General features: G+C 34.0%; 3 protein-coding genes across 3 annotated transcripts; 2 read left to right on the top strand and 1 right to left on the bottom strand.

The window, feature by feature from the left end:
- The first annotated feature begins 2,722 nt into the window (after positions 1-2,722).
- LOC126680755 (beta-galactosidase 1) lies at positions 2,723-9,356 on the top strand. The gene is made up of 19 exons (XM_050375934.2): positions 2,723-3,304; positions 3,427-3,522; positions 3,683-3,795; positions 3,920-3,986; positions 4,094-4,186; positions 4,321-4,464; positions 4,872-4,960; positions 5,092-5,197; positions 5,289-5,376; positions 5,856-5,974; positions 6,064-6,228; positions 6,318-6,496; positions 6,622-6,731; positions 6,885-6,994; positions 7,089-7,199; positions 7,279-7,389; positions 7,645-7,850; positions 7,943-8,279; positions 8,694-9,356. The coding sequence occupies exons 1-19, from the start codon at positions 3,116-3,118 to the stop codon at positions 8,802-8,804; spliced, it is 2,544 nt and encodes an 847-aa protein (XP_050231891.1). The 5' UTR covers positions 2,723-3,115; the 3' UTR covers positions 8,805-9,356.
- Positions 9,357-10,615: 1,259 nt separating this feature from the next.
- LOC126682931 (uncharacterized) lies at positions 10,616-14,458 on the top strand. Its single transcript, XM_050378708.2, has 6 exons — positions 10,616-11,446; positions 12,976-13,028; positions 13,356-13,443; positions 13,546-13,644; positions 13,812-13,939; positions 14,037-14,458. The coding sequence occupies exons 1-6, from the start codon at positions 10,784-10,786 to the stop codon at positions 14,065-14,067; spliced, it is 1,062 nt and encodes a 353-aa protein (XP_050234665.1). The 5' UTR covers positions 10,616-10,783; the 3' UTR covers positions 14,068-14,458.
- A 995-nt stretch (positions 14,459-15,453) lies between these two features.
- On the bottom strand, positions 15,454-19,919 carry LOC126681134 (transmembrane 9 superfamily member 7). The gene is made up of 7 exons (XM_050376541.2): positions 19,687-19,919; positions 18,769-18,933; positions 18,557-18,666; positions 18,300-18,408; positions 18,104-18,216; positions 16,994-17,144; positions 15,454-16,914 (listed from the first exon to the last, which is right to left on the bottom strand). Exons 1-7 carry the CDS (start codon positions 19,828-19,830, stop codon positions 15,757-15,759), a joined length of 1,950 nt encoding a protein of 649 aa, XP_050232498.1. The 5' UTR covers positions 19,831-19,919; the 3' UTR covers positions 15,454-15,756.

Genomic DNA, 19,919 nt, shown 5'->3' on the forward strand with positions numbered 1-19,919 from the left:
ACGAGCATCGCTATCGGTGACTCAATGTTCGATTTCAGATTTCAGCTCAACGCAATATGTTGTTCATCACTATCGGTGGATTTAAGGTTCAATTTCAGTTTCTGTTTATCACATTCGGCAAATGAGAAGTTTGATTCATATTTCAGTTGCAGATTATCTTCATTGTTCTGTGATTTCAAGTTCAAATTTGGTTCTTTTCTACTCTAGTTCATGAGAGTTATTGATCTCAAATTTCAGTGTCAGTAAATTTCTACAACTTTAGATAATCTTTTCTATCAATTTCTACAAGTTCTGGTTTGCTCTTTTATTCAGTTCATTGCTTCTGATTGTTTGGTAACAATCCAAGTCTCTTAACTCTAAGCGTCCAAAATTCTCTGAAATATGTTTCAGTTTCTCTTGTTCTCTGTCAAAATAAGTACGTGAAGATTTTGATTTTTGTTCATCAGTTCGATTTCATTTCGTTTTCATTTCATTCAGCTTTATGATCTCTTGTTCTTGTTCTTTGTGTTGTCTTACTTCTAAAATTTGTTTGAATCTTAGTTTTTGTGAGGATCAGTTCTTTTATTTGGGGAGACAATGGATCTTCAGTTGAGCACATTATGTGTTTGACAAAATTCCTCAACGAAAATTTGATTGTTGAAATTGCCCATGCTCATTGACAATGTACTACTTTTGCTGAAGCTATAATCATGGTGCAAAGTTTGATAGTATTTGTAAAACCGAGAATTGATTCGGTCAATTAAAGTGATTTGGATTATGAGTTGGATTATTGTTGCCACCTGAACAAATCTGCTGCTATTTTTGCCGCAAAAGTGCTGCTGTTTTTGGTGCAAATCGGCTTCAAAATTGTTGAAATTCAACTGTTAATTCTTTACGGGACAAAGGAAGTTCCATGATGAAAAGGGCAAGTTGAATATGCAAACTGTTGCTGCGACATTGTTTCTTATCAAGCTAGACATCTCAGCTATCTATGTCTAGCTTGAGGGGGGGGTAAAAGAGTTTATGCAAACTGTTGCTGAGATACACAAGCCATAGCTGCTGCCCTGCATCTGCTGCCCTCATCCACTGAGCTAGCCATAGCTGCTGCCCTGCATCTGCTGCCCTCATCCACTGAGCTACTCGATCCGCTGCTCAGAAATAAGTTGAATCATGAATGATGAAGGTTATATTAATGCTGAGTTGTCAATGCCAGTTGTATTACAGCTGGATAACATGCTATGAGTGTGTTTCTTATTTTGCTGCAGAGCGGTTATTGTTAAACTAGCTCTATAAATTGTTTTCTTGTAATCAGTTGAGACTTAATTTTGTAATCTACAAAATTCAATTCATATTGTGTTTCTTTGTTCTCTCTAAAATCTGATAGTGTGTATATAGTTATTAATTATTTGCAAGAGAATTTTATTTTGAAGGTATATTCACGTGATTTAAAAACTGCTGCAAATTTAAGAGTCAGACGGATAAGAAGAATTACTTGTTTTTTTTCTCCTTTCTCGATCCTTAATTATTTATACTATCATTAGCCTTTTTACTTAATTTTGTATGTTTTAATTTATTTTATCTCAAATAATATACAAATCAAGAATTTTCATGGTAAAATAACTAGTATTGATTAGAATTTATTCTTATAGACATGGATATAAATACTATAATATGTGATATGTTTATTTTAAATTTAAACAAAATAATGAGATTGCTCAACTATAAATTTGTAATGTTTCAATCAACAAAAGTTAATTTAATTATAGATGACTTTATATTTAATAAAATATATTTTTGAAAATCCTAAGTTTAGAAAAATACTGAATAAAACAACATTCTATATTTTACTGTCAGTAAGAAGACCTACCACTACCAACCAACCAACTTTTTGTGATCAACAATTTCAAACGGTTCACATTGCTTGCTTTACTGTGGTCAAAATTCTGTATTCACTCGCTAAACTCAGCGCGTGGGTACGATAAATATAGTAGTAGTACAATCGGACAATTAACTAAAGAAAATTAACCGACCGTATTGGGATTGTGTTCTAACGAATCTTTGTGTTCCATTTAAAAGCTAAAAAGTTTTTATAACCAGCCAAACACACCTTTAACATTAATCACTTTCTAATTATACAATATTAAATGTAAAGAAAACTTCAAAAATCCAGTAAAAATAAAAAGGTTAATTGTATAAAAAACCTTACTTTTTAAATTTTTTGCAATTTAAATATATTATTTAAAATATAGGACTTGACGATTTGAATAAAATGTAAACTAAATACTGTTTTAGACGTTTTAAAAAAAAGTCATTTTAATTATTTTTTTCTAATTTAGAGAAAAAGAGTGTTTGTGGCATAATACACACACTATATTAACAGTTTCCTACCGTCGCTTATAACATTTGAGTTATAACTTGTTAGTCATTTTAGCTGTTTTAAATAATTAAAACGACATTAGATAAGAAAATTAGACAGCAAAATGTCAAATAGTAACATGTGAAATATTTTTTATGCCAAATAATAGAAGGTCGAGATTTTTTATGTCAAATTTTAAATAATTTTGTAAAAACGCTAAATATTTTAATATTAAATATAAATAAGTAAATAACCAAAGTAAAATTCATTGGATGGAGTGAAGACCAAAAAGTGGGTCCCAAAAGGATGCTAAAAAGTGGGCCCCACAATCCTCCATTGTTAAGTGTTTAAAAGCAGCTGCAAAGCACCTTCATTTTTGAGCTACAAGCCATTAAAAAACAACAACAAAAAAACCACTTAAGCACACAGCTTGTTCACACTCTACGCAAAATTTACAACAACAAAAAAAAAAAACAAGTTCAAACTGCAAAAAAACACACTCTATTTTCTCTCACTTTCCCCCACTTTCTCACATTTTCCCTCCCTAGAAAATTTCACAAAAGAAAATTTTCCCAACACCAAGAAAAAAAACCAGCTGTTTTTCTTGTATTGTCTCTTTAACTTTTTTGGGTATATGTGTTTTTTTGCTTTCTCTTTCTATAAGCATAGAATAAAGTGTTCTCATTGAGAAAAAAAGGAGCATTATTTTTTTAGAGATAGAGAGAGAGAGGAGCTTTATTTTTCTAGAGATAGAGAGAGAGAGGCCATTGTTTTGTGGGCATGATGATGAAGAATTTAACAATGTGCAGCATTAAAAATAATAATGTTTTAGTTATTTTTATATTGCTGGGTTTATGGGTTTGTTCTGTGAGTTCCTCTGTTTTGTATGATTCTAAAGCTATCACCATTGATGGCCATAGAAGGATTCTTATTTCTGGATCAATTCACTACCCCAGAAGCTCCCCTGAGGTACTTTTTCCTCAAATGTGCTTCATGGGTGTCTTTTATTTTTGTTAAGTTAATGTTTTTTTATGTGTTTTTAGTGTTTTTTTGGGTTTTAATTGATGGGATTCTGCTTGAACTTATGGCAGATGTGGCCAGATCTTATACAGAAGGCTAAAGATGGAGGATTGGATGTTATTCAGACTTATGTTTTTTGGAACGGGCATGAGCCTTCTCCTGGAAAAGTAATTAAAGATTGCTACTTTTTTAATATTTTATTATCTGCACGGGGAGTGCTCGTGGGAGGAATACCTTAGCAGATTGTTGTTGAGCGCTTATACTATTTGAGCTGTGCTTGTATATGGCAGTTCTAATTTGTGTTCTTTTGTTGTTTTTGTGATATAGTATTATTTTGAGGGGAACTATGATTTGGTAAAGTTTATCAAGCTGGTGAAGCAAGCAGGATTATATGTTCATCTCAGAATTGGACCTTATGTTTGTGCTGAGTGGAACTTTGGGTAATATTACCAGCAGCAATTAAGTTTGGAAGACAATTTGATGATTTCTAGAAACAGAAACAAATTAAAATCTTGCCATATGAGACTTTTTTACTGAATATTTTTCTGTTCTTTTAATAATCAGAGGCTTCCCAGTTTGGCTCAAGTACATTCCTGGTATCAATTTCAGAACAGATAATGGCCCCTTCAAGGTGAGACATATTTGATGATTCACTATTTCCTTTTTTAATTTGGTAAAAAAAATTGCATTTATAATCGATTTGATTTTAGATTTTAATCTTTGTATTGTAACATGCAGGCTCAAATGCAAAAATTTACTACAAAGATAGTCAATATGATGAAAGAAGAAAGATTATACCAGTCTCAAGGGGGTCCAATCATTTTATCACAGGTATTGTTTTAATCATCTGTCTAGTTTTCAATGGAATAGGAAAAACATGTATTTTCTTGATATTTTCATCCAATGTGATTGTTTAAGGCTGCTAAAAAAGAATTTTTCTTTCTTTCTGTATTGTTATATGACAGATTGAGAATGAATATGGACCTATGGAATATGAACTTGGTGCACCTGGTAAAGAATACAGCAACTGGGCAGCAAAAATGGCGGTAGGTCTCGGCACTGGTGTCCCATGGGTCATGTGCAAGCAAGATGATGCTCCTGATCCAGTTGTAAGTTATCTGTCTATTATTTTTTGACCTCTCTGCAACATCTTTTTGCATTTTTTTTTGTCAAGTTCCATATTAAACTCCTTATGGTCCACATGTTATGTTTAGTTCATGGCCCTGGTGGGCCGCTAGAGAATAGTAGGCTACCCCTTTTGTTGGTCATGGATCAAATGAGTTATATCATTCCTTATCGGTCCTATCTGTTGCATTTTTGTGTTTCTACATTCTCTTTGTTTTGATAGTTTTCTGTTTTTTAATGGAAGAATTTATGACTCTGGCTCATGGTTTATTAAAATCACCAACCTAACTTTAAGTCTTATATGTGTTAGAATCACATGCTCTTTCTACTGTGTTGCTGAGCATTTGTTCTTTCAACTTATGTAGTACTATTTTAAATGCTGTCTCAACAGATTAACGCCTGCAATGGTTTCTACTGCGATTATTTCACTCCGAACAAACCTTACAAACCCAAGATGTGGACAGAAGCCTGGACTGGATGGTAATTGCAGACTTCTTTGCCTTGCAAAAGTTATCTGTTTATCCAGCATGTGTATTATAACTGCAAGCTAGTAGTCAAGGAAAAAGGTATATCAGATGATTAATTCACTTTTATTTTCACTTTGTCTACAGGTTTACCGAATTCGGTGGTGCAGTTCCTTATAGACCAGCTGAAGACTTGGCCTTTTCAGTTGCAAGGTTTATTCAGAAAGGAGGAGCTTTCATAAACTATTATATGGTATGAAATGGTTTGCAGAATTTACAGTTGGTTGCTTCATTTCTTGTAATGCCAAGTCTTACATGCTAATTCTTTTTTGTGTGTGATTTAGTATCACGGGGGAACCAACTTCGGGCGAACTGCTGGTGGTCCATTCATTGCTACAAGTTATGATTATGATGCACCACTTGATGAATATGGTAAGGACAAAGGATTAATATTGATTATGGTTTTTCCTTTAATTATTTTATTTACTTTTACACATCTAAAATTCAAAGTACAACACATATTCTGATGTTGAACATCAGTATCATTTCTCTAAGCACTTTAGTCATGGAAGGTTCTTTTTCATTAAGATTTTGTTGGGACAGAGACAGTTAGAATATCCTAATGGATAAAACTTTGTCTTTCGACGTATCCAATAGTATGTATGGTGGGTCCTTCCCCTAGTCCGAGAATAAATTTGTGATCGGTACAATTCAAATATAATTTATCATATTTATCTAATTACTTTGTTCTTATTTCGTTGACAAACAAAATGTTGTCCTTATAAAACAAGTTCTTAAAATATTTCAACTTTTAAGATTTTCCACCTAAACATCACCCTAGCCCCTTCATCATATGTCCTGACCTGTTATGGCTTGTTACTTTATTTTAAATCACTGCTTTCTTTTTGCAGGACTACTGAGGCAGCCTAAATGGGGCCATTTAAAGGATTTGCATAGAGCAATTAAGCTATGTGAACCAGCTTTAGTATCTGGAAGTCAAACTGTGATGCCACTTGGAAATTACCAAGAGGTGACATATCTTTTCCAGAATAATGAAATTTTCTTCTTTTGAGGGGTATGCACTAAAATTCTATCCCTACTGTCATCATTTCTATACAGGCTCATGTATATAAAACAAAGTCTGGCGCATGTTCGGCATTCCTTGCAAATTACAACCAAAGATCATATGCAAAAGTATCTTTCGCAAATAAGCATTACAATTTGCCTCCCTGGTCTATTAGCATTCTTCCAGACTGCGAGAACACTGTTTACAACACTGCAAGGGTTAGACATTCTTCAGAAAGATTTTAGAAAATTGTTTATCAAACCTTATATCATTCCCTTAGTTTTACCGAGTTGTAACCTTGATACAGATTGGTGCACAAAGTGCACAAATGAAAATGACTCCTGTTCCTATGCATGGAGGATTCTCTTGGCAGGCGTATGGTGAAGAGGCGTCCTCAGAAGGTGATAATACATTTACGATGACCGGGTTGTTGGAGCAGATAAATACAACTAGAGATGTCACAGATTACTTGTGGTACTCAACAGAGTGAGTATTATAACTAAGCAGTTTCTCTTTCCATTCACAGTTTGGTTTCTGTAATTAATTAGAAAAAAATGGTAGTCGTTTTCCTAGGATTCTCATCTTCTCACACATTCCCCTTCCATCTCCAGCGTCGTGATCGACTCTAGTGAAGGCTTTTTAAGGAGTGGAAAGTATCCTGTTCTGACAATTCTATCTGCTGGGCATGCTTTACATGTTTTTGTCAACGGAGAACTAGCAGGTAGATATATTTTCAGGGTCTCTACTATTTTACTTCAGAAAATTATAAACAAAGAGCGTTGGCTGACCTCATAAGTAATCCTGATATAATTCTCAGAAGAGTTTCTTATAGAAAAATGAGCAGTGTATGTAATGATTTCTTATTTTGGAGCAGGAACTGCATTTGGAAGTTTGGAATCACCGAAGTTGACTTTTAGTAAAGGTGTCAAGATGAGGGCTGGTGTCAACAAAATTTCTCTTCTCAGCATTGCCGTTGGTCTTCCAGTTCGGTTCCTTTTCTCCCTCTTGTAAATCTGATACATTAATATTAATCCATTTCCGGAAAAAAAGTTTTACCTAACTTGTGTTTGTGGTGCAGAATGTCGGTCCACACTTTGAGACATGGAACGCTGGCGTCCTTGGTCCAGTTACATTGAATGGTCTCAATAAAGGAAGGAGGGATCTTTCTTGGCAGAAGTGGTCATACAAGGTTTGCCTTAAGATATTTATTGTATATGCACTTGTTTCAGTATTCTGCAGATATCTCATGCTGCTTTCCTTCCCATCAGATTGGTCTTAGGGGAGAAGCATTGAGTCTTCATTCTCTCACCGGGAGTCCTTCGGTTGAGTGGACACAAGGGTCTTTTGTGTCTCAAAGGCAGCCACTTATGTGGTATAAAGTGAGTATTCAGAACCTGCTTTTAGTATTTCGAAGAGAGCACTTTCCCAAGAGAAATTGGCTATAACAAGTTTTATTCAAACATGATATTTTTCAATGAAAAAAATCATATGTTAAGCATCAAATTAAAATATGAGATACATGTCAAAAGAAAAATATATGAGATGTCATATGTCCATACAATATGCACACATTTCGTATGAGCACTTGGGGAAGCTGCAAAGGATGAACTAACATCCTTATGTGACAATTGCAGACCACTTTCAATGCTCCAGCTGGAGATTCCCCATTGGCTTTAGATATGGGTAGCATGGGTAAAGGTCAAGTATGGATAAATGGACAGAGCGTTGGACGTTACTGGCCTGCGTATAAAGCATCTGGTGATTGCGGTGTCTGCAATTATGCTGGAACCTTTAATGAGAAGAAATGCTTGAGGAATTGTGGGGAAGCTTCTCAGAGATGGTAAGCAAGAATCATCTTTTCCGTCTTGTTATTTACTTTTGTATGCGTATGTGAAATTCTCGAAAGGTGACCATTGAGTTACTTTATCACAGGTATCATGTTCCTCATTCATGGCTAAACCCAACAGGAAACTTGTTGGTTGTGTTTGAAGAATGGGGTGGAGACCCTAATGGAATCTCTCTGGTTAGACGGGAAGTAGACAGCGTTTGTGCTGATATTTACGAGTGGCAACCAACTTTAATGAATTACATGATGCAATCATCGGGTAAAGTCAACAAGCCTCTCAGGCCTAAAGTTCATCTGCAATGTGGACCTGGGCAGAAAATGTCTAAAATTAAGTTTGCTAGCTTCGGAACACCAGAAGGGGTTTGCGGAAGCTACCGCCAAGGAAGTTGTCACGCCTTCCACTCTTTTGATGCTTTTAACAGGGTATGCTAATCTTGCATTCCATCTTTCCCTCAATAATCATGTTAACTGCGATTGAACTTTAGTGATATTCTTTTAGTTGGTAGAATTTCCTTTTAAGGAGCAGAGTTCTTAAGTATTTGAAATTGTTTTGTGTAGCACGGAAACAGAAACTCCAAAATTGAAATTACCGAAACAAAAAAGCGACCTTTCGTATAAAAAGAGGCTATAGATGTATAGTTTTGGAGTTTTATAAGTGTTCTTGGAAACGGAAATGAAATGTGTAAATGTAAGACTGGATGCAACATAGGCTGTATTTACTAATCAATTGAACCTCAGCCTAGCTCATTCCTTTAGTTTTTTTTAGCCTTCCGACCCCTCTTCTTTTCTATTCGGACGCAAATCAAATATTGATGCCTTTGACTTTCATTCTTGCAGCTTTGTGTTGGGCAGAATTGGTGCGCGGTAACTGTAGCACCAGAAATGTTCGGGGGAGATCCATGTCCGAATGTCATGAAGAAGCTAGCTGTGGAGGCTATTTGCAGTTGATGGCCTAAAGAAACTGGTACTCGGTTTCTGATAAATTTCCTTGCACTCGAAGCTAGAAGCTTCATTATGTTATTTTTTGAGGTAAATTAAGCAACCAACACCACTACCACTATCGCCACCATTTGTTCGGCTCTTCGACAGTAAAGTTGTACAAAAATATACAGCCCACCTGGTTGAAAGCCCACATTGATTGTGAAAATCATCGGGTATGAGCATTATGTGTACATAAGGTAGACTGTTTATTATTTGTGTTATTGATGCTGCGCATGAAAGCGAAAGATCGATCTGGGTTTAATCTGAAGCACGTCGAGACGAAGATAATTGAGTCCGTGTGCAAATTGTACTAGTTTTAGAAAATGGAAAGCCTCTGGTTTCCAGTTCCCTGTAATCTTTGCATTTTTGTACTGCATGTAAACTTATATGCTGGGAAGTAATTCCTTGCAATACTTTGTTCTTGTAAGAATGGTTCTTGAGGTTGAAGGAATGTAACCGCACTAGTCACTAGATTATTATTTGTGTCATTGAATTATGATCGTCACGTTTTGGTTTTCATTGATTTTATGTATTTTTACGAGCAAATTATTCTCAGTCTCTTATATATATTATAATTCACATTTTTGTCTATTTTATTTGAAAATCAAACAATACATTTCTCTATTTTTCTTTCCATTAACGTTTTTAGTCTTCTGTTTATTTTCTATTAGTCAATTAAATCAAAGAACTTAACTATAAAAAATTAAATTTCAATTTAGTTTTTAAACTTATTTTGACGCAAATATACCTAAAAGTTATATTTTTATAAAATTCAATAGGTTAATAAATTTAATTTAATTTGTTCTACTTTTCCATACATTTATTTTTTTATTTCATTTACTTTTTAAATTAAATCATTAAATTTTATAATAATATAATTTTAATTATACATATTTAAAATATAAATTTAAGGATTAAATTGAATGTTAATTTTTTTTAGTTAAGTCCTTTGACTTAATTTACTAATGCCAAAACTAAACAAAAAGGCTAAAATATTAATAAAAAAAATAAAAATTATTGTTTAATTTTCAAAAAGTAAAGGTAAAAGTGTGAATTATATAACATACATGAAAGACATAAGAGTAATTTGCTATATTTAATTTGCCTCCCAAATCCACTAAATGTCTTATATTTGATGGCATTCTATAGAGTATAGACCATTCTATGATTGAAATTTTTGTTATTAGATTTAAGTACTTTTATGTGTAGGGTAACAAGTGTTCATTAATATGACATGCATTTGTATTAAGGAAGTACTACCATTTATAGTATCCAAATCTTGTAGGCAATGCTACTTTGAACTTTTGATGACAAAATTCACCCTTTTCAATCATAGTACAAAATCTCATTATTTAAAGTTAAATAAAAAATCATTAAATATTATGTCAACAAAAAATTACTAAAAATAAAATAACAAATATATCAAGTATTTTATAAATTATAGAGGCATACATTTTCTTTTGTCAAATTTGAATTAGCATTAACATGATTCATCTATATTTTTTTAATATAGGACTTGTGAGATTTTCTAAACGAGTTCCAACTATTTGTTCCAAATTTTAAACACTTATATGTATGAATACGGCTAAAACCTGCAATCCCACTTAAAACAAAAAAAACGTTTTATCACCTTACCTACGTTTTGATGTTAATTCATTTATATTAATGATATTAAGAAATATTTTTTATGAAATATTGGAAAATCAAACATCAATCATAAAAATCATAAAATTAAACGGCTATAAATAACTTATCACAAAAACAATGAAAACTTTGTCATTTTCTACCCAAAAAAGCCCATATCTCATTCTTCTTCTCTGTCTCTCATCTAACAGAATCCAAACTTCAGAATTACAAAAGGACAGATTAAAGAAGCTTACACACTCTTCTAATCTCTCAAAAAATTTAATCTGTCAGTGTAAAAAAAAAATCCTTCACTGTTCTTCATGACCCGTTTTAATGGCGGCTATTTTAACATCACAGCTTATTATTACTCACAAATCTCTAACAATAAACAACTTCAAATCTTTCTAAACCAACACACACCCATTATGTTCTTATTCATTGGGTTTTCTCTTTGTTTATTATCTCTCTCAATTTTATTTCTTTACAGTATAAACAGAAGATTTCAAGAGCAGCAAAAACCGACCCCGAAAATTGACCCGGTTTCTTTTTCGAAAATAATTGATGGGGTTTCTAAAGCTAGTGAAATTAGCCAGACCCAATTGACCCGGTCTCTTCTTCTTGACATTTTGCCGTCTGATTCTTCTAAATGGGTTTCTTTGTTTGAGGATGAACCGGGTTCGGGTCATGGTGATGAGAGTAATGATGGTTCGGTTGGGGCTGGGGATTTGAGTGTTGGTAATAGTAGAGTGAAGAAGAAGAAGAGGAGAGCTAAAAAGAAGCGGTTGGATCCGTTTAATGAGGGTAAAGATGTGAGCTTGGATAGGGAAATGGAGGATTCTGGGTCGGGTTCGATTAGGGTTAAACCGGAGTTGGTTTGTTTGTACCCGTTTACATCGAGTAGTAGTGCTACTCAGAGGAAGATTAAACAGCAGTATGATCAGCTTGTTAGGTGTAATGAAAGCAAAGGATTGACATTGGCACAGGTTTGATGTTTAACACTTAAGTAGAATCCTTAATTAAATTAGTTAAATTCAGTTTATCTGTTATTTTGTAGTTTAAAAAGAACAAAATTAGCTATGTTAATGACTATTATGTTGTATTGAGATTGTTTTTCATTAGGACTGAATTGTCATGGTAATGTAGATGAAACTAGTGATTTTTTAAGAAAAAAGTTTGAATGATGTTCAATTTTCTCCTGTTTTTAGCTTGTGATTTGTTAGATTATTTAGTTTGGTTTAGAAACTGGTTTCTATAACTTATTTTTTACAATTTGATTTCAATTGAAGAAAGTCGGTTTAGGTTGAGTCAATATTAGGAAAGTTTTTGCTTAGAGATATGGCTTGCACATGCACCTTTTATGCAACTGATGTTAGCTAACAATTGGATGACAGATTGTGAATGACCGAAAGGGTAGGCTTAAGCAGAATGTGAAGCATAAATTTGTGTCTTTTTGACTTTATAGTTTTGTGGTCCTATCATGAGCAAAATGTGGCTTGATAGGATGCTTGAGAGTATTATATTCAAATAAATTAAGCTAGAACATAAATTTTCACTTGCAAGCTGTATGGCATAATGGCATTGCCATTAAAAGTCTGAGATTGTCGATAATCAAGAATGGAAGTTCAAGTCAGGAGAATTGTTTAATCCCTGGCCAGTATTTTTTTGATAAATGATCGCATTTTGATCAATGAGACAATTAAATGTGGAAAAGCTTAGTGTTGTGGAGTTTATGTCATGTGTAATAGGGTCCCTGGTTACTGCACATGATCGTATATGTGGTTTGTGGTTTGATTTTAAATTGATAATGGTTTATACCAATTGGCAACATACTTCTGCCTTTTTTCTCTCCCTGTGTGCAAGTTGGCATTGGTCTTTCGTATTATTCAATCATCAATACTGGAGGCAAGGCGGTATAATTGTGACCGATAACTGTTGCACTTGTAGGACAATGTATATTGTCACATTGTAGTGTGTCCATCTGCAGAATACTATCTTGGTACTTAGTTCGGGAGGACAATCGTGTTATGAAAAAAGTCACTTAGTCGGGCCTGAAAGCTAGGCAAGAAAAAGTAAATGTTTTATGTACTATGAGTTCTTTAAAACTATTGATCTATTATTCTATATCGATTCATCCGGATTTCTTTAATGGCTGATCATTTTTTGAGCATTAACTCAAACAGTTGAGCTGATAATTCCTGTATGCAAAACCTTCCAATTGCTGTCAGAATTATAGGGCATACTTGTCATTGGAAGGCGATGTGATTTTAACCTGAAACTCTTAACTAATATGCAAATTCCTGCAAAATCACCTGTTGGATTCATAAATGGCTTTTATCTTTTCATCTGTTAACAGAGGCCTGGAGAAATCAAAATGATGAAGTTACTACCTTATGCAAGTAATAGCATTTAAATTGGTGAAAATATGCATTTTGGAATTGAATGTTTTCTTTGCAAAATACTTATCAAAGCATCAACTTCGTCATAATCATTTATACTTGCAATCGTAATGCAGGTTGGAGACTTTGCTAATTGCTTGGTTGAAGCTAGAAATGAGTTGCAGCACAAGTATGTAACATCTTATTCCATGGAAATCAATTAATTACTCTTGCTTTTATTCTTTCCTCTAATTTGATATTGTCTTCTCTCCTAACATGCTAGTCAATTTGATTTCCTTGTGAGTTGCGAGTTATAAGTTATTGACTTTTCGCATTGTTTAGCATTGTGATTAACAATTTTTTAACTTGTGAATTAGCTATCTCTACTTTCTCTCTATGTTTATGACTGGACCATATAATATCTATCCTTAAATATCTTGTTTCTAAAATTTCACATTTTAGATAATCCTTTTACCTGCGCATATTAGTAGTATGAAGCTTAGTACTTCTTGTTTAGGGCTGAGTCCATCAAGCGCAAGTTTACGATAACAAAGGCTCTACTATTCAAGGCAGATAGGTCTTCACTTGATCGTCTTCGTCAACAGGTCAATAGATACTAACTCAATTACATTTGATTTGCATAAGCAAGTAGCAGATTATATCAAGTAGGCTGTCACTAACTTGCATTAACTTCTTTGGAATATCAGATATACAAGCTGGAGCTAGAACAAAAGCGACTAGAAGAAGATACATTTGTTTATAATTGGCTCCAACAACAGCTTAAACTCTCACCGGCATACAAAAAGGTAAAGCTCGACTTTTAATTGTGAGTATTTTTAAATGAAAATTTTAGCAATAATGTATAGATTTGGCCTACTCCTAAGATGTACTTTTCTGCTAACAAAAATATTTTATTTTTATTTTTGTCCTTACTATTAAGAGAGTTTTAGTGATTCCACCTTCTGTCTTTTAGATGCTTGAAATTAGTGCCTGCATGGAAATGAAAGCCAAGTCCAGCGAGCTGATGGACGATAACGATGCTGAAGATTCTGATATTTCCTTTGAAGAGCTATTAGCTCAAGAAAAAAAGGATGTTTTTTGGTTCGTTGCTGATCTTATCAATTTCTCGTTTCTCTCATTTCTCGTTTTTTAATGCGTCAGCAGTTATAACTAATTTTGTTTCTATAATCATATGCAGGCAGAAAAATAGGAAATCAAGATTACACTAGAGATGATGCTGACTCCTGTTTGTTAACTGGACTGCAAGATGGCATTTCCCTATACATCTGAAACCCAAGTGTCGCCGGGAATTTTTTGACTGCCTGCGCATATTTGGGTGTACTTGTCAGAGAGAACTATGTACGTCGTGCATTCAGTCATTATTCCCTAGTTCTCATTAGAATCTAGCCAATCTTGATATGGCAGATCTTGATGATCCTTAGGCAATCGGGCTTAAGGCCGAGCTACTAACGTTCCAGTTGAGACGCTGAAATATATTCTCGCTCTCAAACCTGTGGTGGTTGAGGAATGTAATATGCAATAACTTGCAGAATGTATTGGCACAAATTTTAGTTCAATGTTTTTTGGATAATAAACAATACAATCCTTTGGTTTAAGGCATATATAGTTATATACTTTCAAACCTAACATTTATGTATTGGATATCAAAATCATAATATCATGATAAATGATTATATGCATAATAAAGGCTAGTTCATTTAAAAATATTTCACCTTTTTTATTTTTTTCATCTATATTGCAAGCTTTTAAAATTGTTAATTTTACTTTAATTTTGAATTTTTAGTTTCAACAAAACCCATTTTTTTTAATTGGAGTCTTTTCATTTTGGAAAAAGTTTAAATATGCCTTTTACATTTGACACGGTTTTAGATAAACCTCTAATATTTAAAAAAAATACTAAAAATTGAGACTATTAAATACTCCATCCGTCCCACAAAAATAGAAAAAGTAGTGTTTTCACAAGAATTAATTCATTAATATGGTTAATTTATTAAATTATTCCTACAATATTCTTTAAAATTTTCAAGAGTGAATCATTATGGAGCCATTACATTTAATGCCCATACAACATAATTATTAGGGTATTTTAATAATTTTATTTCAAATTAACATTAAATATGACTACTTTTTCTATCTTTATGCGACAAAAAAGTGACTATTTTTTCTATTTTTATGAGACAGAGGGAGTATAAAAAATATTTTTGAAACTTTTTCAAATAAAGACACTCCAATTTGAATCAAAATTAAATTTTTTTTAAATAGAGTAAGAATAACAGTTTTTAAAAATTAAAATTTAACTGAAAAATGTCAAATATGAATTACTTTTTAAATGATTAAACATATGATAAATATAAAGCATTCTCTAGCAACAAATCAAATAGCTGTCTTTAGGGATCTCAAAAAAAAAAATACTTTTATAAAATCTTTTCACTTAAAATTTATAAAACAAATATATAGCATGCATGCTGCAAGAACTCAGAAACTGGTAGACGGCAATGTTATATTTTGTGTGAATTTCATAATTACCAAGTTTCAAAAATGAATACAGATGTATTTCTAGAAATGCAATACAAAAACAAAATCAAGAAACAATATTATGAAGTAATCTTGTGATTCAGCAGATGACAGTTGATACACTGTAAGGAGAGATCTAAATCACCTCTTAATACACAGAAACTAATGAGAATAGTGTTAATATATATGGTATCACAAAACAAAGCAGACCCTAATCTATAATCAGCACAGGAAAATCTTTCATTGAGACTATTAACCAAAATTCCCATGGATCAGTCTAATTCCGGCAAAAACCAGTGGACAAACTAAACGAAACCCTTTCATCGAGATCCACATCGTTAGAAGTGTTGGTGCGTCCATCGTCTTTCTTTTGCATTTTCCGATCAGTCAATCTTGACAGAGGAGTAAATCTTTCGTACAAACCAGAAGCAGGCATAGAAACCGATTGCCCCAGTCAAAACAAAGAATGCGTATGACATGATGATCATATAACCGAAATAGAGGATTCCAGAAACAAACTTTGTGATCTCCAATTTGGTGAAAAAGTAGAAAATGGAGTAAAGGAAAAGGTATACAGCGGAAGAGCCGGCTGTCAGGTATGATCTCCACCACCAGTGATAATCCTCACTGCATAGTTGGAAGTAGCAGAGAACAATTGTTATTTCTGCGCAGGTGATCAAAAGGATAATAAACACTATGAAGAGGAAGCCGAAGATGTAGTAGAACTGATTCAGCCATATTGATGTCAAGATAAAGAAGAGCTCGATAAACACAGCACCAAATGGAAGAATGCCTCCAATAAGAATGGAGAAGACCGGTTGCATATACCATGCTTGCTCAGGTATTTGCCTCGGAATTTTGTTTGTTTTCACGGGATCTTCAATAGCTGGCTTCTTGAAACCGAGGTAACTACCCACAAAGACCAAGGGAACCGATATTCCAAACCACAAGCAAACGAGAGCAAACATTGTTCCAAAAGGCACTGCCCCTGAAGACTGCTCCCCCCAGATTAGGGCATTCAACACAAAGAAAATTGCAAAGAGAATACCGGGGAACATAAATGCAGTTTTGAGGGTGTTCCTTTTCCACTCCGTGCCCTTGAACATTTTGTACAGTCGTGCAGACGAGTAACCAGCTAATATGCCCATGAAGACCCACAACAGAACCATAGCCGTCATAAGGCCACCTCTATTAGAAGGGGATAAGAAACCCAGCAATGCAAATATCATTGTCACAAGTGTCATCCCAAAGATTTGTACACCCGTGCCGACATAAACACATAGTAAACCAGAATTGATAGGGGCTCTGAACACATCTCCATGGACAAGCTTCCACCCGGTTTCTTCCTGAGCCTCATCTTGAGTCTCCAGCTGATTATAGTTAGCAATATCTCTGTACAAAGTTCTCATCGTGATCATGGCCACCATGCCAGAGAGGAACAGGACAATCATCAATGAGTTTATAATAGAGAACCAGTGGATCTGGTCATCATTCATGAGCAAGTATGTGTCCCAGCGAGAAGCCCATTTAATCTCACTTTCCTATAAATAGACTGCAGAAGTGAGGAGGTAGATACAGAAAAAACAATGCAGCTTCACAAAAAATATAATGATAGCATACCCTGAAGGTGACATCATATGTGAAAACAATAGACTTGCCGGATTCAACTTCTTGTGGAACTGTGCTGCCTTGAATCAAATTTTTGGTGTCCTTGTTGCATGTTGTGACTTTAGGATTTTTATCATCCCATTCCTTGTATTCATGATTAATACTGTTTAAATAATCAGACAAAGAAGAAGAAACAAAAAAAGTCTATCAGTAAGGAGAAAGTGTAAATGTAAATATAACGTGCAATAATATCAATACAATATGAATGCTACGAAGTTCCCCCCAAAAAATAGATCTCACAGGAATCACTAAGATTTCCCCATGTCAATTCAATAAGAAATTCCAATAAAAAAAAATCAATAAGAAAAGGGAAGGCAGAATAGACTCAAATTAGCAGCATCAAATGTTATAGTATTACAAGTATCTAAGCAGTTGGCACAGAAACAATCATGTTGACATGTATTTGTCACAAATTAAACTGCTCGAGTCAGAAATGGGATCTGAATCCGTACTTCTAAACCAACAAAATGGAAGCTATTTACATCAATACACGGATGTGCGTGTACCTAAACCTACCTTTAAACACTAATCCACACTTGCAGCAATAGACCAATTTAATTCAAGCAGGGTACTGTTTCTTTCCTCCTATAACATTTATTTAAGCTTACAAAAATTTGCATGGCAACCATCATCTTGCCACGTGATTGAAAACTTTAAAAGAGACAAAAATAGTATAAAGCTCCAACAGGACATAGAATTACAAAGTTACCAAGAAAATGGCCCGGAAGTAAGCTAAGTGTGTTGCACCTTTGTCACAAAATAACTACTTATGTCAGAATGAGAATTGTTCAATATGCACTTTTAAAGCAGCACATATGAAAGCTTTAGCAAGTCGATGTTTGTGCATACATTATAGTAAATGCCTAAATCCTTTAGCAACTTAACCAATCTTGCAGCAATCAGACACATATCATTCAAGAAAGAAAATGTTTCTTTCCTTCTATAGCAGTTCAGCTTTCAAAGTTCAAGGCACAAAAGAAATCTCACTACTCATTCCCAAATTCCACCCAAGACAACTAAACTGAAGCACGGAATGCGTGAAAGAGGAAGATGGTACAAGACCTGTTAGGAGTGACCTCAAATCCAACAATTCGAGCAGAGTCTGTCTCAAGATCCTTGTGATACATTACTCGGAAGCTCAGGTGGTTATTGATAAAGTATTTTTCCTCTTTACTCTGTAAAACAAATGAATCACAAAACCACATGAATTTTAAAGACAAAAAAATACACTATTTTGGTTGTGCTTTCCAATACTTACCCCGGCATAATTTCCTTTGAACCCAACTCGGAAACCATGTTCATAAGTTGTTGACTGACTACCATCCCTCCTTTGTCTAAGAACAGCAACTGGAAGATTATCTAGAATCCTGCACATCCATTTCTCAGCTATCAGCACAGACAAGAAACAACTAAAACTGAAACTGGACATACAGAAGATATGCGATTAAGGCACTGAACATACGAGGAACAAAACTAAGAAACTCCAGAAAACAAAATTTAGAAACTCCATCTTACATGTTAACCCGATATTCATCATCTATTTTCTCTTTAAAATTCTTAGCAGTTTCAGCATCAAGTGTCATCCGACAGGCCACTTTGCATGACTGCTCTTCCATCATTTCAAACTGGAACGGGATTCATACGTTAGCCAGCCACAATTAATCATAGAATACAGCTTTCTCCAACTACAATTTAACAGAATGCATAAAAGGGCACCGGATGCTTACAGTGTATACAGAATTCTCAATGCGGTCACCTCGAAGAACCTCACCCAAATTTTCAGCATTATTCAAAATCTTATCAGGCTTGCAATATTTCAAGTAGTAGTAATCATATGGAAGTTGAGTCTTTGTAGATGACAGCTTATTCACTTTGATAGAAAGAGGATCACCCTATCCAACATAAAAAGGATAATGTAAGGCATTGAAGTTTGACAACTTGTTCATTTTTTGCGAAATTTTCAAGAAAATAACCCGATAAACAAGGATGATCCAACAAGAAATTCTAACTGAAGTATCCATGTTCTAATACACAAATACTCCAAATAACAAATGTTTTCAAAATCACTGTCGAACAAACAAGGATAAAAATACATTCCAACACAAACCGTCCGGTTACAAGTGATCCGGCTTACACTTCTAATAATTATAGGCGCTTCACATTATGATTTGCAGATAAAGAAATGTTTTACTACGATGACACCAATACTATTTTTGCACCTCGAAATCCAAATTTTTAACTCAGCTAGAATTTCATCACATAATCCTAAAACTTACATGAACTTCTAAAACCAGACTGTAAAAAACACTATAAATCTAGCTTCATTTTTAACATATTTTCTACATAATTCAAACATACAGTAAAGTCAAAAACAGCTGATATCAAAAGTCAAACCAACAACAAACAAATAAAAAACACTCAGATCCAAACCAAACGGAAAACCAAAACCACAGATCTAGAAAAAACCGAATTCAACTAAACAACATATCAAGCTTAACCCTAGATCCAACAGCTATAGTAACAAAAACAAAATTACACCCCTCAACTTAAAGAAACAGTGTAATACACATTGAATTAGCTAAAACATTACAAATCACGCACAAAATGAATAAATAAATAGGCTGTGATTAGTGATTAGTGATTACCCTGTGAAAGTCACGGGGAGCAACGCCGGGAAGATAAAAGGAGTGAACGGAGGAGCTGAAGAGAAGAACGAAGAAGAAGAAGGCCGCGGAGATCTTGTTATTACTACTGAGGATTCTGGAAGTACACATCTTCGTCTTCTTCATTTGGGAAATGAGAATCGAGAATTGAGAATTGATGAGAGAAAAACAGAGAGGTGATTTATTTTCGTTACTGGGCTTTATGAGGCTTTGTT

Source organism: Mercurialis annua, linkage group LG5 (assembly GCF_937616625.2).
Source record: "Mercurialis annua linkage group LG5, ddMerAnnu1.2, whole genome shotgun sequence".
Classification (NCBI taxonomy): Eukaryota; Viridiplantae; Streptophyta; class Magnoliopsida; order Malpighiales; family Euphorbiaceae; genus Mercurialis; species Mercurialis annua.

Coding starts and splice junctions, on each gene's coding strand:
- LOC126680755 (XM_050375934.2), top strand. CDS start 3,116: ATGATGATGAAGAATTTAACAATGTGCAGCATTAAAAATAATAATGTT. Junction 3,796..3,919: donor TGTGCTGAGTGGAACTTTGG/GTAATATTACCA, acceptor TTTAATAATCAG/AGGCTTCCCAGTTTGGCTCA. Junction 5,377..5,855: donor TGCACCACTTGATGAATATG/GTAAGGACAAAG, acceptor TTCTTTTTGCAG/GACTACTGAGGCAGCCTAAA.
- LOC126682931 (XM_050378708.2), top strand. CDS start 10,784: ATGACCCGTTTTAATGGCGGCTATTTTAACATCACAGCTTATTATTAC. Junction 11,447..12,975: donor AAGGATTGACATTGGCACAG/GTTTGATGTTTA, acceptor ATCGTAATGCAG/GTTGGAGACTTTGCTAATTG. Junction 13,645..13,811: donor TCTCACCGGCATACAAAAAG/GTAAAGCTCGAC, acceptor TCTGTCTTTTAG/ATGCTTGAAATTAGTGCCTG.
- LOC126681134 (XM_050376541.2), bottom strand. CDS start 19,830: ATGAAGAAGACGAAGATGTGTACTTCCAGAATCCTCAGTAGTAATAAC. Junction 18,934..19,686: donor CTCCCCGTGACTTTCACAGG/GTAATCACTAAT, acceptor TATGTTGGATAG/GGTGATCCTCTTTCTATCAA. Junction 17,145..18,103: donor TTTGAGGTCACTCCTAACAG/GTCTTGTACCAT, acceptor TTATTTAAACAG/TATTAATCATGAATACAAGG.